The sequence below is a fragment of the Nerophis ophidion genome, linkage group LG11 (assembly GCF_033978795.1).
Source record: "Nerophis ophidion isolate RoL-2023_Sa linkage group LG11, RoL_Noph_v1.0, whole genome shotgun sequence".
Taxonomy (NCBI): Eukaryota; Metazoa; Chordata; class Actinopteri; order Syngnathiformes; family Syngnathidae; genus Nerophis; species Nerophis ophidion.
The window spans coordinates 15,330,979-15,344,590 of record NC_084621.1 but is presented as its reverse complement, the minus strand read 5'-3'; the positions used below and the strand labels follow the sequence as shown (position 1 = coordinate 15,344,590).

The 13,612-nt window shown below is 37.8% G+C and overlaps 1 protein-coding gene across 1 annotated transcript in view; it reads left to right on the top strand.

Moving 5' to 3' along the window:
- The first annotated feature begins 121 nt into the window (after positions 1 to 121).
- The window catches only part of vsig10l (V-set and immunoglobulin domain containing 10 like), a 30,946-nt gene continuing 17,455 nt past the window's right edge, over positions 122 to 13,612 (top strand). The window contains exons 1-5 of the mRNA XM_061915142.1: positions 122 to 3,787; positions 6,755 to 7,084; positions 7,145 to 7,417; positions 7,488 to 7,754; positions 11,671 to 11,910. Coding sequence (XP_061771126.1) covers positions 3,733 to 3,787; positions 6,755 to 7,084; positions 7,145 to 7,417; positions 7,488 to 7,754; positions 11,671 to 11,910 — 1,165 coding nt within the window. The 5' untranslated portion in view covers positions 122 to 3,732. The remainder of the gene's footprint in view (positions 3,788 to 6,754; positions 7,085 to 7,144; positions 7,418 to 7,487; positions 7,755 to 11,670; positions 11,911 to 13,612) is intronic.

Below are 13,612 nucleotides of genomic sequence, written 5' to 3'. Positions count from 1 at the left end.
TCTATTGCAATTCCAAGGCAATGCACACGGGGGCGGTGTTACCGAAGAACAACATAATCAATGATGTCATTTACAAACCCCGTTTCCATATGAGTTGGGAAATTGTGTTAGATGTAAATATAAACGGAATAAAATAATTAGCTAATCTTTTTCAACCCATATTCAATTAAATGCACTACAAAGACAAGATATTTGATGTTCAAACTCATAAACTTGTCTTTTTTTTGCAAATAATAATTAACTTAGAATTTAATGGCTGCAAAATTTAATGGTGCCAAAGTAGTTGGGAAAGTGCATGTTCACCACTGTGTTACATCACCTTTTCTTTTAAGTACAGTGGTTCTCAAATGGGGGGTAATCGTACCCCTGGGGGTACTTGAAGGTATGCCAAGGGATACGTGAGATTTTTTGAAAATATTCAAAAAATAGCAACAATATAAAAATCCTTTATAAATATATGTATTGAATCATACTTCAACAAAATATGAATTTAAGTTCATAAACGGTGAAAAGAAATGCAACAATGCAATATTCATTGTTGACAGCTAGATTTCTTTTTTTGTGAAGAAATGTGTAGAATGAAGTTGATGAATCCAGATGGATATCTATTACAATCCCCAAAAGGGCACTTTAAGTTGATGATTTCTTCTATGTATAGAAATCTTTATTAGGGACCGAATGTCCCTTTGGGACAGAGGACCCTATTGAATTTCTAAGGTTTTATTATTATTATTCCGCCGCCTCTTTGAGCTGTAATTTGACCCCCTTAACATACTTCAAAACTCACCAAATTTGACACACACATCAGGACTGGTGAAAATTGCCATCTAATAAAAAAACTAAACCCCAAAACTCAAAATTGCGCTCTAGTGCCTCCTAGGAAAAACACAGACAAAACTGCTTGTAACTTCCGTTAGGAATGTCGTAGAGACATGAAACAAAAACCTCTAAGTTTGACTTAGACCTAGATTTCATCAAATGACATCCTTCAACAAAAAGTCGGCAAAAAACCCTTCAAAATAAAAGTTTTGTTAAAAGAGGTCATTTTTGCCTCTTTGAGCTGTAATTTGACCCCTTTTAAAATGTTTCAAAACTCACCAAACTGGACACACACAAAAGGACTGGCAAAAATTGCGATCTAATAAAAAACCAAACCCCAAAACTCAAAATTGCGCTCTAGCGCCCCCTAGGAATCAAACACAGACAAAACTGCTCCCAGGAATAAACCACAGACAAAACTGCTTGTAATTTCCGGTAGGAATGTCGTAGAGACATGAAACAAAAACCTCTATGTAGGTCTCACTTAGACCTACATTTCATTCATTTACATCCTTCATCAAAAATCAACAAGAAGTTGGCAACCACCCCTTTAAAACAAAAGTTTTGTAAAAACCCGTCACCTTTTTTTAAACATTATCTCCTCTGAGGTCGTTTGTTGTGTGGGTTTCAAACTCGCACAGGAGAGAGAGTGAACCCTTCTAATTAAAAGTTGCAAAGAGTTTTAACTGTTACTGTTTTGATTTTACGAGCCTTCAAAGAACCGCTGCGCTGCTGCCGTCTCAAGATAGCCGCTTAACAGCAGGAAGCACCAGCGTGACCACACAATGCAGAAAAGGTAGGTACTGTGCGGGTAAAGATATGTTGACTGGGTGAAAGAAGGAGGCACCAATTTGACTCCAGGATACAGAGAAGGTAGGTAATGTGCATGTAAAGATATGTTGTCTGGGTGATGGCAGGAAGCACCAGCGTGTATGGGTGACAGAAATAAGCACCAGTGTGACCCCAGGATGCAGGGAAGGTAGGTAAAGTGCAGGTAAAGATATGTTGAATGGGTAAAGGCAGGAAACACCAGCAAAAGTCGGTCTCGTCCATCGCTGCTTGCAGCTTTAATTTATAATTGAATCATGTTTGTTTTAACAAGTTTTTAGTTATTTTTATATCTTTTTCCAAATAGTTCAAGAAAGACCACTACTAATGAGCAATATTTTGCAGTGTTTATACAATTGAATAAATCAGAAACTGATGACATAGTGCTGTATTTTACTTCTTTCATCTCTTTTTTTCAACTAAAAATGCTTTGCTCTGATTAGGGGGTACTTGAATTAAAACATTTTTTACAGGGGGTACATCACTGAAAAAAGGTTGAGAACCTCTGCACTAGTGTGCTGTGGGATACAGTCTTGTGTGCCGTGGGAGATGATGTAATTTCACCTAATTGGGTTAAAAATATTTTTTGCAAACCAGTAATTATAATCCGTAAATGTCCCGTTGTTGAGTGTCGGTGCTGTCTAAAGGTCGGCAGAGTAACCGTGTAATACTCTTCCCTATCAGTAGGTGGCAGCAGGTAGTTAATTGCGTCGTAGATGTTGAGAACAAAACAATGGTTTGCAAGTAAAAAGGTGTCTAATGCTAACACCAAAAATAAACAAAAGGTGAATGCCTCTAAGAAAAACCGTTGAAGCTTAGGAAAGGCTATGCAGAAATAAGCTAAAACTGAACTGGCTGCAAAATAAACAAAAACAGTATGCTGGACGAGAGCAAAGACTTACAGTGTGGAGCAGATGGCGTCCACAAAGTACATCCGTAAATGACATGACAACAATAAAATAGGAGCGCCAGACAAGAAGTAAAACACTACACACAGGAAAACAGCAAACAAGTCCAAATAAGTCAGGGTGTTAAGTGACAGTTATGCTTTAAAGTCCTTGCCAACAATTGCGAGAAAGACTTTTTAATGTCCATATCGGCTGCTGGGTTTCATTTTTTTATGTTTTCTGCTGGTGGTGTTCCTCAGAATTTTTTCAATGAGCCTCAGCTCAGAAAAGGTTGTAAAACACTGGTCTACAGCGTTTGTGTAACTTGCTATCAAAGTACACATTTTCATTTCTAGTGCAATATTGAGATGACAATGAGAGTCGTAAAAACTTATTTCATTTTAAATCAAAACATGGATGAAGTTACACCTCAGACAGTGTCAGGGTCAAATAACATGAGACATTATAAAGACACAGAAACAGGGCATAGAAGACAAACCACTGATTGCTTTTCTCGTACGAGGAGAGTAACCGGGAGCAAATTGTCAGTTACTGGCTCCTAATTCATTTTGAAAACTTTCTCCACTCTCCTCGCCTTTTAATTCATTTGTGAAAGCCCTACATTACAAACACATACACAGCTGCACTAAGGGAGGAGGGGCTATTTGCAGCTGTGTTGGAAACCTAACACCTGTGGTGAGAATTTAACATGCAAATACAGAGTACAGAGGATACAGCAACTTCCTGCGATGCTCTAGGCCATCTGCCAATTCCTCTTTGAAGTTGGTAGGTCAACCTAATTTCAATCTAACGGCAAGTTTCATTTCTCTTCAGCTTGTCTACACAATGCATGACGAACAATTATATTTAAATAAAATGAGATAACTTATGTACAATTTATCTAACAGACAGTTAATTGAAATAGTTTGACAATGCATCACTTTTATGTTGTACTTGTTGTACTTGTCTTGCTTCCTCAACTGCAATGATAGTCTTTTTTTTTTTTTTTTTGATGCAGCTCTTCAAAGTTCCGCAGACATGCAGGTACTCCACACTGAGGGGCGGGCCTCGGGAACAAGGTGCTCAGGTGACACAGCCGTCTCCCCTCAAGAACATTTTCAAGTCTCTGTGAAGATGAATGTACTGAAGTTGTGTGTTCACTCATCAACTTCTCACTGATCCACTTCTTCTCTTAAAAATGAGGACTTTAACCAGTCAAGTCTTGGTGATTATTTTTGGCTTTGCTTTACCAGGTGAGTACAACTTCTGATTCAGTTGGTAGGTTGTAGTCTTAACCACTCCCACATTTGAATAATTATATGTATAACAAATCAGAGTTTTTACTTGTGAAATCATCATATCAAGTGGCATTCATTTTCATTATTGACTTATTTTTATTTACTGGGAGACGTCACTTAAGCAGAACCTGTGTATATGTATATATATATATATATATATATATATATATATATATATATATATATATATATATATATTAGGGCTGCGAATCTTTGGGTGTCCCACGATTCTTGGGGTCGCGATTCAATTATAAATCGATTCAACTCGATTCAAAAACTATATTTTTCTGATTCAAAACGATCCTGTATTCATTCAATACATAGGATTTCAGCAGGATCTACCCGTCTGCTGACATACAAGAAGAGTAGTAGATTTTTTTTTTAAAAGCTTTTATAATTGTAAAGGACAATGTTTTATCAACTGATTGCACTAAAGTAAATGTGTTTTAACTATTAAACAAACCAAAAATATGACTTATTTTATCTTTGTGGAAAACATTGGACACAGTGTGTTGTCAAGCTTATGAGATGTGATGCAAGTGTAAGCCACGGTGACACTTTTATTTTTATTTTTATAAATGTCTAATGATAATGTCAATGAGGGATTTTTAATCACTGTTATGCTGAAATTATAACTAATATTGATACTGTTGTTGATAATATTAAATTTTGTTTCACTACTTTTGGTTTGTTCTGTGTTGTGTTTGTGTCTCCTCTCAATTGCTCTGTTTATTGCAGTTCTGAGTGTTGCTGGGTCAGGTTTGGTTTTGGAATTGGATTGCATTGTTAGTGGTTGGAGTGTCCGCCCTGAGATCGGTTGGTTGTGAGTTCAAATCCCGGCCGAGTCATACCAAAGACTATAGAATGGTACCCATTACCTCCATGCTTGGCACTCAGCATTAAGGGTTGGAATTGGGGGTTAAGTCACCACAAAATGATTCACGGGCGCGGCACTGCTGCTGCCCACTGCTTCCCTCACCTCCCAGGGGGTGATCAAGGGTGATAAGTCAAATGCAGAGAATAATTTCGCCACATCTAGTGTGTTTGTGACAATCATTGGTACTTCAACTTTAACTTTATTGCTGTGTATTGTTTTGTTAGATCGATTAAAAAAAAAAAAATCGATTTTTTTAAAAATGAGAATGGATTCTGAATAGCACAATGTGAGAATCGCGATTCAAATTCGAATCGATTTTTTCCCACTCCCCTAATATACATGTATGTGTGTGTGTGTATATACATATATATATATATATATATATATATATATATATATATATATATACAAACCCCGTTTCCATTTGAGTTGGTAAATTGTATTAGATATAAAAATAAACAGAATACAATGATTTGCAAATCATTTTCAACCCATATTCAGTTGATAAACATTTTTTTTGTTGCAAATAATCATTAACTTTAGAATTTGATGCCAGCAACATCGATCAATCAATGTTTGTTTATAAAGCCCTACATCACGGCGTGGCGCAGTGGGAGAGTGGCCGTGCGCAACCCGAGGGTCACTGGTTCAAATCCCACCTAGTACCAACCTCGTCACGTCCGTTGTGTCCTGAGCAAGACACTTCACCCTTGCTCCTGATGGGGGCTGGTTGGCGCCTTGCATGGCAGCTCCCTCCATCAGTGTGTGAATGGGTAAATGTGGAAGTAGTGTCAAAGCGCTTTGAGTACCTTGAAGGTAGAAAAGCGCTATACAAGTACAACCCATTTATCATTTATCACAAATGTCTCAAAGGACTGTACAAACGACTACGACATCCTCGGAAGAACCCACATAAGGGCAAGGAGAACTCACACCCAGTGGGACGCCAGTGACAATGATGACTATGAGAACCTTATAGAAGACCTCATATATGGGTTTGGTGTTCTTGGGATGCAACTCAGTATTCTTCTTCTTCCAAACACGACCAGTTGAGTTTATACCAAAATGGATACATGGATGATTCAGCAGAGGATTGGGAGAATGTCATGTGGTCAGATGAAACCAAAATATAACTTTTTGGTATAAACTCAACTCGTCGTGTTTGGAGGAAGAAGAATACTGAGTTGCATCTCAAGAACACCATACCTACTGTGAAGCATGGGGGTGGAAACATCATGCTTTGGGGCTGTTTTTCTGCTAAGGGGACAGGACGATTGATCCGTGTTAAGGAAAGAATGAATGGGGCCATGTATTGTGAGATTTTGAGGCAAAACCTCCTTCCATCAGTGAGAGCTTTGAATGCTTGACCAAATATTTATTTTCCACCATAATTTACAAATAAATTCTTTAAAATTCCTACAATGGAAATTCCTGGATTTTTTTCACATTCTGTCTCTCACAGTTGAAGTGTACCTATGATGAAAATTACAGACCTCTGTCATCATTTTAAGTGGGAGAACTTGCACAATCTCTGGCTGACTAAATACTTTTTTCCCCCCACTGTATGTATATAGCCCATGCCCCCTCTATTATTTGTTTATTCAGTTTAGGAGTTCCCTAGCTACATCGCTGAGGCTGCGTCTAAGGGGAGGGGTCACACATTATGCCAGCAGCTCAGTATACACAATACGTGATTATTCAGGACGGAAATGTGCTATGGGCCTTGTGATTGCGCCCTGTCTCTGCTTTGTCTGCCTGCTGTCGACTTATCTTCGTTGAGGTGCTCGGTCGTCCTTGGCTGTTAGCAAGCTGAAAGACAGAAAATATCTGCGGCGTGGGAGATAACAAGTTGTGTGCCCTTGCAGGAGAAGAAAAGAAAAAGTACAGCTTGAGCACAATTGATAAAAACTACAGCAACAGCCTTTAAGCATAAGAGTTGTGTGATAACTAATGTACAGTTATTCTAACAAAAATAAATCAAGTGGACTTAGCAGCTCTGACTACATGGCTTTTAAAATACTATTTAACATACTGGAACCCAACAGGTGGTCACTGTGAGCTTCTGGTCTCCGCGCTCGGCCCCACCCGGGTGGACACCACTGCCGGTTCCCAGGTGACTCTAGCAGTCTCCTTCAGCGGGGCCCCTGACCCGGCCTTCACCTGGTTCAAAGGTCCTCTCCCCGTCGTCACCTGGACCATCGGCTCGGAGCTTCTCCCTGACATAGCCCAAAGCCACAGGGAGGTTCTGAGACTGGAGCCCAACGGATCCCTCACCTTTCTGAACGTGCCTTCAGAGTACAGCAGCATCTACACGCTGGAGATGACCAAGTCTGGATTGGGGACCGCTTCTTTGAATTTTACTCTGAGGGTTTTTGGTGAGTAGCTGAGCTGGCACAAGTTCCGCTCCGGTGAAGCCACGCCTGTCTTCCCCTCAGAAACCTTCCGGAACGTGAGTGTCAGGCTGCTGCCGGAGACGGTGACGGAGGGAAGCCAGGAGTTCACCCTGCAGTACCACATGCTGCACGGCGTGGTGGAGCAGCAACTCTGGTTCTTCCACGGCCGCCCGATACAAGACCACCCGCGTTACTCGGTGCAGCTCGGCAGCCTCACTGTGCAAAGGCCGAACCGGAACGACACCGGACGCTACGTTGTGTCCCTCAACAACCCTTTCAGCAGCGAGACCGCTCACATCGACGTCACCGTCTTATGTAAGCACTTTTGCAGCCTAAAATGTGTCTTTTGCCACACCTGTTGCTTGTCTTCTCTCTTTGTGGACAGACGGGCCAGATGAGCCCAGAGTCCAAGTCAGACCCGCTCAGGACTTTTACCTCTGGGGTGATTCGCTCACCCTGTCCTGCCGGGCGGACGGGGACCCAGAGCCGACCGCAGAGTGGACGTTTGGCGGTCAAACCGTGTCTCCCGGACAGACGGGGGTCATCAGTCTGACCCACGTACAGACCACCCAAGGCGGCGACTACACCTGCACCGTGCACAACCAAATCACTGGAGCACGGCGACACAAGAGCATCACTGTGGTTGTTTACGGTACGTTACACCTCGTTTAAAGCTATATCTTAGCTGGTTTTAAAGGCCCTGCAGAGAATGACCGGGACAGCGGAGAAGATTATTGGCTATTTGAAGTCATTTAATGTTGGTGCAGATCCACATTCAAATGGAGAATCTAGGATTATATAACTGCAAAAATGTTCCTGTGCAAAAAGAGCAGAGACTTGTTTCATCCAGGCCGAAGCATAAGAGTTTAAAAAAAAAATATGCCCTGCGTATGCCCTTATGTGGTCAATAATTATTGTCTGACCTATTGGGAGAATATGTACTGATAAATGTGCAGAAACTAGATTTAAAAAAAAAAAATGTCAAAGGTAATAAGCGGTAGTAAATGGATGGATAGATTAGCACCAACATTTATCTTATTTCCCTGCTCCATACCAAATTGATAGATTAAAAATATGAGTTCTGTTTAAACCTTTGAAAAAAAAAAAAAAAAATATATATATATATATATACATATATATACACATATACCTATACATATATATGTGTGTGTATATATATAAATATATATATATATATATATATATATATATATATATATATATACATATATGTGTATATATATATACATACATATATATATATGTGTGTATGTATATATACATACATATTTATGTACTGTGTATATATATATAAACGTATATGTTTATTAAATAACATTATGTAAAATATAATGAAAATATATATTTTTAAAATAAATGTGTATATCTGTGTATATATGCATGTACATATGTGTATGTATGAATATGTGTATGTATATATATTTTGGTTTATACATTTATGTGTGTATGCGTGTGTATATATATATATATATATATATATATATATAAATGTGTGAGTATATACATGTATATATGTGTATATATATATATATATAATTTGTGTGTATATATGTGTATGTATGTATTTATACATATATATGTATATATACATGTATGTATGTGTGTATATACACATATATATATATATATATATATATATATATATATATATATATACGTATATACCAGTATGTATGTATATATATATAATATATATACGTATATACCAGTATGCATGTATATATATATGTAAGTATATATATTATATATGTATTTATATATATATATATATATATGTACATATGTGTGCATATATTTATGTACATATGTGTATGTATGAATGTATATATGTGTATATGTATATATATGTTTGTTCATATATATATGTGTGTGTGTATATATATATATATATATATATATATAAATGTGAGTATATACATATATATGTATATGTGTGTATATATAATTTGTATGTATATATATATATATATATATATATATATATATATATATATATATATATATACACACATGTATGTATATATATATATATATATATATACACATGTATGTATATATATATATACATGTATGTATATATATATATATATACACATGTATGTATATATATATATACATGTATGTATATATATATATATATGTATATATACATGTATGTATATATATATGTATATATACATGTGTGTATATATATATATGTATATATACATGTATGTATATATATATGTATATATACATGTATGTATACATATATGTATATATACATGTATGTATATATATACATGTATGTGTATATATGTATATATATATATATATATGTATATACACATACATACATACATACATGTATGTATATATATATACATGTATATACATATATGTCTATATATGTATTTAAATATATGTATGTATGTATAGAATAACATTATGTAAAATAAAATTAATAAATATTTTTTAAAGTATGTGTAAATATTTATCCATGAAAATGATATACTAATATGACATATTAAGCTAATGCTTTTCATCAGGGACTTAACGGGGGAACTTTTTTTGGCTCTTTCTCTTTTTACAATCTAAAAAAGATTTCAGTGTTTCTCAAATAACGTGTCGGGCCCCAATGGGGGTCGCGGTGAGGTGATAAGGGGCTCCCAAGCAACAGAAGAGATTTTCATTACGCATGTCTACTCTCTAGTATTTATGTTAGAACGATGCACAAGCGTGCAGCTGGGTGGCAGCAGTACTCCATCTAATCAACAGGCTTCTGGTTCTAGCCAGGAGGAATAGCCATACTTGCCAACCCTCCCGGATTTTCCGGGAGACTCCCGAAATTCAGTGGCTCTCCCGAAAACCTCCCGGGAAAAATGTTCTCCCGAAATTCAGGCGGAGCTGGAGGCAACGCCCCCTCCAGCTCCATGCGGACCTGAGTGAGGACAGCCTGTTTTCACGTCCGCTTTCCCACAATATAAACAGCATGTCTGCCCAATGACGTTATAACTGTAGAATGATCGAGGGCGAGTTCTTGGTTTCTTATGTGGGTTTATTGTTAGGCAGTTTCATTAACGTCCTCCCAGCGCGGTAACAACACACAACAACAGCAGTCACGTTTTCGTCTACTGTAAAACAGTTTGTCTGCCGTAAACAGCAATGTTTTGACACTCTTAAACAGAACAATACCTCCATCTACTGTACATGCATATGGTTAGAAAAACAAGGATGGACAATTCAACCCTTAACTCAACAATGAAACTTAATATTATTTCAATACTTTATTTAGAAAAGTATTGAAATAATTTTGGGGAAAAATTTTGGAATTAGTACAACCCTAATACTGAATCAATGTTGATACATGAGTGGACTCCGAACACCTCTGTAGTGGAAAAGTTAAGGTTAAAGGCCTACTGAGACGAGATGTTCTTATTTAAACGGGGATAGCAGGTCCATTCTATGTGTCATACTTGATCATTTCGCGATATTGCCATATTTTTGCCGAAAGGATTTAGTAGAGAACATCCACGATAAAGTTGGCAACTTTTGATCGCTAATAAAAAAAGCCTTGCCTGTACCGGAATTGGCAGACGATGTGTGCGGGACGTCAAGGGTTGTGGAGCTCCTCACATCTGAACATTGTTTACAATCATGGCCACCAGCAGCGAGAGCGATTCGGACCGAGAAAGCGACAATTTCCCCATTAATTTGAGCGAGGATGAAATATTTGTGGATGAGGAAAGTGAGAGTGAAGGACTAGAAAAAAAAGACACATTTAATAGGATAATTCTGGAAAATCCCTTATCTGCTTACTGTGTTACTTGGGTTTTAGTGACATTATATGGTCGTACCTGTACAACCTGAAGGTCGGCCCCGCACCTTTCTTCAGCACCAGTCGACGGGTGGTGGCGATGCCCATCTCTGCCCTTCGCAAGGGACCCTCTTCGAAACACGATCTTTCGAAATGATCGCTGCATAATACACTGTACTTTGTGTGTGTGGCCCAAGCCAACCGTTTTCGCTGGACCGCTCCGTTCCATAGTAAAGCTTCACCGTCATCTTTCGGGAATGTAAACAATGACACACCGGCTGTGTTCGTGTTGTTAAAGGTGGCCGCAATACACCGCTTCCCACCTACAGCTTTCTTCTTTGACGTCTCCATTATTCATTGAACAAATTGCAAAAGATTCAGCAACACAGATGTCCAGAATACTGTGGAATTATGCAATGGAAACAGACGACTTATAGCTGGGAATAGTGCTGGAACAAAATGTCCTCGACAATGCGCGTCATCATACCGCAACGTTTTCGCATGATACTTCCGCGCGAATTTAAAATTGCGATTTAGTAAACTAAACCGGCATGTGTTGCAATGTTAATATTTCATCATTGATATATAAACTGTCAGACCGCATGGTTGGTAGTAGTGGGTTTCAGTAGGCCTTTAAGAACCCATTGTCCTAAACAACCAGGAGATGCCCGGTGGGATACTTTGTGATCATCAACATTTGTGCTTGCTCACAAAAACGAAAACATTTTCTTCCTCCATGTTCGGGGGACAGAGAGGCCGAGAGGGTCCCCCCTGTGCTGGCTGCGGTCAGAAGACCAGGTCCGCCTGCAGTATGGATGCCGGTGGTCGGGGGGGACGCCGCCGGCCCGGCTGCACTTCCCGGACTTGACCAACAGCAGCGGCCTGGAGAACTTCACCCTGACTGTCAACGCATCAAACCACCTGGACGGTGCAGGCGTCACCTGTGTGGGCGTCCATCCGGCAGGAGACCACACCTGTAACGTCACAGCCAGTAAGTGCCACTGGCCTCCTCAGGAAGTGTCACGTAAAAGTGCAAATGCACAATAAAATCAGATACATTTGATAATTACTTTGATCCGTTTGCTTATTTAATGTTAAACATGTAGTTCTACTAGCTTGAAGTAGGAGTGGCTCAAAAATATCAACATGACACTCATAACTCAATGTACAACATATGAGTTGGGGAATTGTGTTAGATGTAAAAATGAACAGAATACAATGATTTGCAAATAATTTTCAACACATATTCAGTTGAATATGCTACAAAGACAACATATTTGATGTTCAAACTGATAAACAATTTTTTTTTGCAAATAATCATTAACTTTAGAATTTTATGCCAGCAACAAGTGACAAAGAAGTTGAAAAAGGTGGCAATAAATACTGATAAAGTTGAGGAATGCTCATCAAAAACTTATTTGGAACATCCCACAGGTGTGCTGTCTAATTGGGAACAGGTGGGTGCCATGATTGGGTATAAAAGCAGCTTCCATGAAATGTTAAGTAATTCACAAACAAGGATGGGGCGAGGGGGCACCAATTTGTAAGCAAATTGTCGAATAGTTTTAGAACAACATTTCTCAATGAGCTATTGCGAGGAATTTAGGGATTTTAACATCTACGGTCTGTAAAATCATCAAAAAGTTCAGAGAATTTGGAGAAATCACTGCACGTAAGCGATGATATTACGGACTTCTGATCCTTCAGGCGGTACTGCACTAAAAACCAACATCAGTGTGTAAAGGATATCTCCACACTAAATAAATTTTGGGAGGATACATCGAATTCTGTCACAGCCTGAATGGGTTTGTATCCCTTTCACTGGGACTGAGCAATTTTGAGGAGGCTGGCAGGAACCCTGCCACACAAAAAAACTACAAATTAGCTGCCTTGCTTTACAGCAATGGTCTCCAACCACCGGGCCGCAGAAGAATTTTAAAATATTTTTTATTTAAAAAAATTTTTTTTTTATTTTTTATTTTTTATTAAATCAACATAAAAAACACAATATACACTTACAATTAGTGCACCAACCACAAAAACCTCCCCTTTTCATGACAAAAATGTCCCTTTTAATGACAAAGAAGAAAAAGAAAAAAAAGTTTGAATTTACATGACAGTCCTTTCTGACCATTTCATATTTGATCATGTTATGTATTATATACTGTTTATATATATATATATATATATATATATATATATATATATATATATATATATATATATATATATATATATATATATATATATATATATATATATATATATATATGTATGTATGTATGTATGTATGTATATATATATATGTATATATATATACACTGTATGTATGTATGTATGTGTGTGTGTGTAAATATTACAAATATGTTATATTTTACATTGCTACTATGCAACATTTTTAGCCTACTTTATGTCAGGCTAAAGCACCAAACTATCTATTAAACAGGACAAGAAACAAGGAATCAAACAGAGACAGAATTCAATTTAGCTCATGAGGAGAGCGCGTGGAACTGCACTCTTGTACAGTGTCACCCCACGCTCCGAGGAAAAAGTTACCGCGCCTCCCCATTTATCTGGACATTCCGTGATTACATAGCTGACGCTGCTTCTAAGGGGAGGGGTCACATTTTGAAGTAGCCCAGCACTGGTTCATAGACAGTTGAAACAAAATGTGCTTGGAGCGGTGTCAGGTT